The 2738-nt window shown below is 52.0% G+C and overlaps 1 protein-coding gene across 1 annotated transcript in view; it reads left to right on the top strand.

The window, feature by feature from the left end:
* B4GALNT3 (beta-1,4-N-acetyl-galactosaminyl transferase 3) overlaps positions 1 to 2738 on the top strand; it is a 109550-nt gene that overhangs the window by 8608 nt on the left and 98204 nt on the right. Inside the window, exon 2 of the mRNA XM_006771317.2 lies at positions 7 to 30. Within this exon, the coding sequence (XP_006771380.1) occupies positions 7 to 30 (24 nt within the window). The remainder of the gene's footprint in view (positions 1 to 6; positions 31 to 2738) is intronic.

The following is a 2738-nucleotide window of genomic DNA, read 5'->3' as shown; positions in this document are numbered from 1 at the left end:
CCCAAGTCGGCGGGAACCCCCTGAACCGGAGTAAGTAGCATCGGGCGGGGGCGGGAGTGGACGCGGAGGTGGGAAGGGGTAGTTCCGCTGGCTCCAGCCCTGAGGAGACCCGCCTCATCCTCAGACCCGGTTTTGAACTCGTTTTCGCCTCCAGGTGTTCGGCGCCGCCCCGCTGCCTACTCGGGGAGGGAGAGCCGAGCCCGGGCCTGGCCGCCGGGCTACATACGGTCGGGGCATCCTCGAGGCTGCTTGCTTCTCCCATCCTAGGGCGACGGTACGAGAGGCTCCCCGCCCGCCCGGTGGAAATGCTGGCTGAGACGTAGGGTGCTTCCAGCGGCGCCGGGCTTGCAGTTCCCCAGGAGACACGGGCGGTGCGCGCGCGGGCTGTAGATTTGTGTCTGGGATGCCCTCGGCCGTCCTCCCCAAGGCCGCGCACTCTAATCTGCGCGGCCCAAACTTTGCTCACCGCCTTTTCTAGAGCTCTCTCCATTTCGCCTCCTGGTGCGTTCCCTGCGGTTCTTTATTTTAACAATGCCTCTTAGACCTACCTCGCCTTCCCCCTTCCCATATGCCAAGCCACTCCTCCTAGCTCCTTCCTCTGCCTCCTGCTCTCCTACCTTCTCATTGAGCCGTCCCCTCCCCTAGTCATGGCCATCCCTGCAGCTGGGTATTTGAAACGAAGCCCTCCTTGGGAACTCTGCCCAGTTTATCAAACTCCTCAGACCTTGCTCAAGGAAACAATGGACAGCACGATAGTTCAATTAATGCCTTTTAACTTACCCGAAGCTACTTTTTCTGTGCCTCAGTTTCCTTCTAGGACAATGGAGGGGAAATGGCATCTCCTTTTATAATAGACTTGGTTATCTGAGGGGACTTTCAATTTCCTATTGCTGCAGCTAACAGGTAAACTCTGAAAGTGTCAGGGATTGTAAAAGGTCAACGTAATAGCTGGAAGGAGTGGAGAGACTCTGGAATCCACCAGGTTCCCTTCCGAGGCACAGGGGCAGAGGTGCAGAGTTCTAGCACATTTCTCCATCACTGCGCTTTCCCTTCTCAGGAACTGAAGGAGTGCCTGATGAAATTACTGGTGAGAAGATCCTCTGACAGGTCCTTGCGTCAGCTTCTTTGCCCAGAGTTGGGTGTGGTGCTTTGTCTTCTGTAGCCAAAAGAAGAAATCACTAGCTCAGTAATTGGTCTGGTTCAGGGTAGAAATGTTTATGGTGAAACCTCTCACTGTATGGCAGCTGAAATAATTCTGGTTGTGAGTTGGGAGACAGGTTCCAGTTCTGGTTTTGTCACTAACTAGTTGGGGAATCAAGGGAAAAACGGCAGCTTCTCAGGTAGAGGGAGGAAGTTGGACCCAATGACCTCCAAGGTTTCTTTCAGCCTGATTATTGGGGTTATGTGATCTCCCTTCTTGATTATTTCCAGGCCAGAGAGCCTCCCGCACGTGCCCTGACTGGGGCCAGGGATTATGCCGAGAACCCAGGTACATGCCCTTGACCGGAATCGAACCTGGGACCCTTCAGTCCGCAGGCCGACGCTCTATCCACTGAGCCAAACCGGTTTCGGCATCAACACATCTTGAGGAAGGCAGTTCCACAGCTCTAAGAGGAGAGTGCTTCCTTCTGGTGACCCACATCTGCCTTCCCATAGCCAGCTCTTCCCTCCCCTGAGCCTTGTTTTCCCCTCTAATAGACAGTGAATCTACCCTCCCATACCCTTCATAGTGCCAATTGCATGAGCCCAGCTGGAGTGAGTGCAGGTGGGAGGCTCTGGGAGGGATCTTCCTTCTTTTCTCCCTGGGACAGGACACCTCTTCTCAGTTTTATTAATGTGATGGCCAGTGGGATCCTCTGCACAGTTAAAAACAGAGGAAGGCAGTTATTTCATGACCCTGAAATCAGTGACCTCCCTTCTTCCTCCCCCTCTGCCAGCACATACTTTTGCCTCAAATGTGCTTTCTCCTCAGGCCAGAAGCAGTTGCCATCATCAGAATCTCATACTGTATCTCCTGTTGGCTGTCTCATCCTCAGCTATCAATTCTTGGGTCTGTTTGGTTTCCCTTCTAGTTGAATCTTAACTCCGACTGGGTTTCCTTATTCCTTGTTTCCTTTTCCAAACTGACTCTTCTTCAGAAAAATGTTCCCAGCTTCCTTTTCCAGAATTGGCTTTCTGTTTCCTTAACCACCATTAAAAAAAAACAAACCTCACTTGAGATATTTTTTTCCATTGATTTTTAGAGAGAGTGGAAGGGAGGTAGGAGGAGAAGGAGGAGAGAGAAAAACAACAACACTGGTGTGAGAGAGATACATCGATTGGTTGCCCGTCCCCCCCTCCCCCCCGCCGGCCAACTGGGGCTGGGGATTGAACCTGCAACTGAGGCACATGTATGCCCTCCATGGGGACCCTTTGGTTCCTGGGCTGGTGCTCTAACCACTGAGAAATTCTGCCAGGGCTCCTTAACCATCATTTTTAAGGAGAGTTCAAGCCTGGACACTGATGGATCACTTAGAACCCTGTAGCCCATCTGCTCTACAGGGTGGCTTTTCACCCTGGCCATCCCATTGTGTTCTACTTTTTTCTTTTGGAATGAGATTTAGACAGTGGCTGTGGTTTCTGGCTCCTTGTCTTCCATCCTCTTTTGTTTGTAAGAAGCCCAGACATCTTGTATCAAAGTCTTCTTCTTATAGGTGTTACTCCCAGCTCAGAGCTATTCATCTGAAGAAAGCAGGGGT

Source organism: Myotis davidii, unplaced genomic scaffold (genome assembly GCF_000327345.1).
Source record: "Myotis davidii unplaced genomic scaffold, ASM32734v1 scaffold944, whole genome shotgun sequence".
Lineage (NCBI taxonomy): Eukaryota > Metazoa > Chordata > Mammalia > Chiroptera > Vespertilionidae > Myotis > Myotis davidii.
Note: the sequence above shows the minus strand (reverse complement) of the source record. Positions and strands in the feature narration are given on the sequence as shown.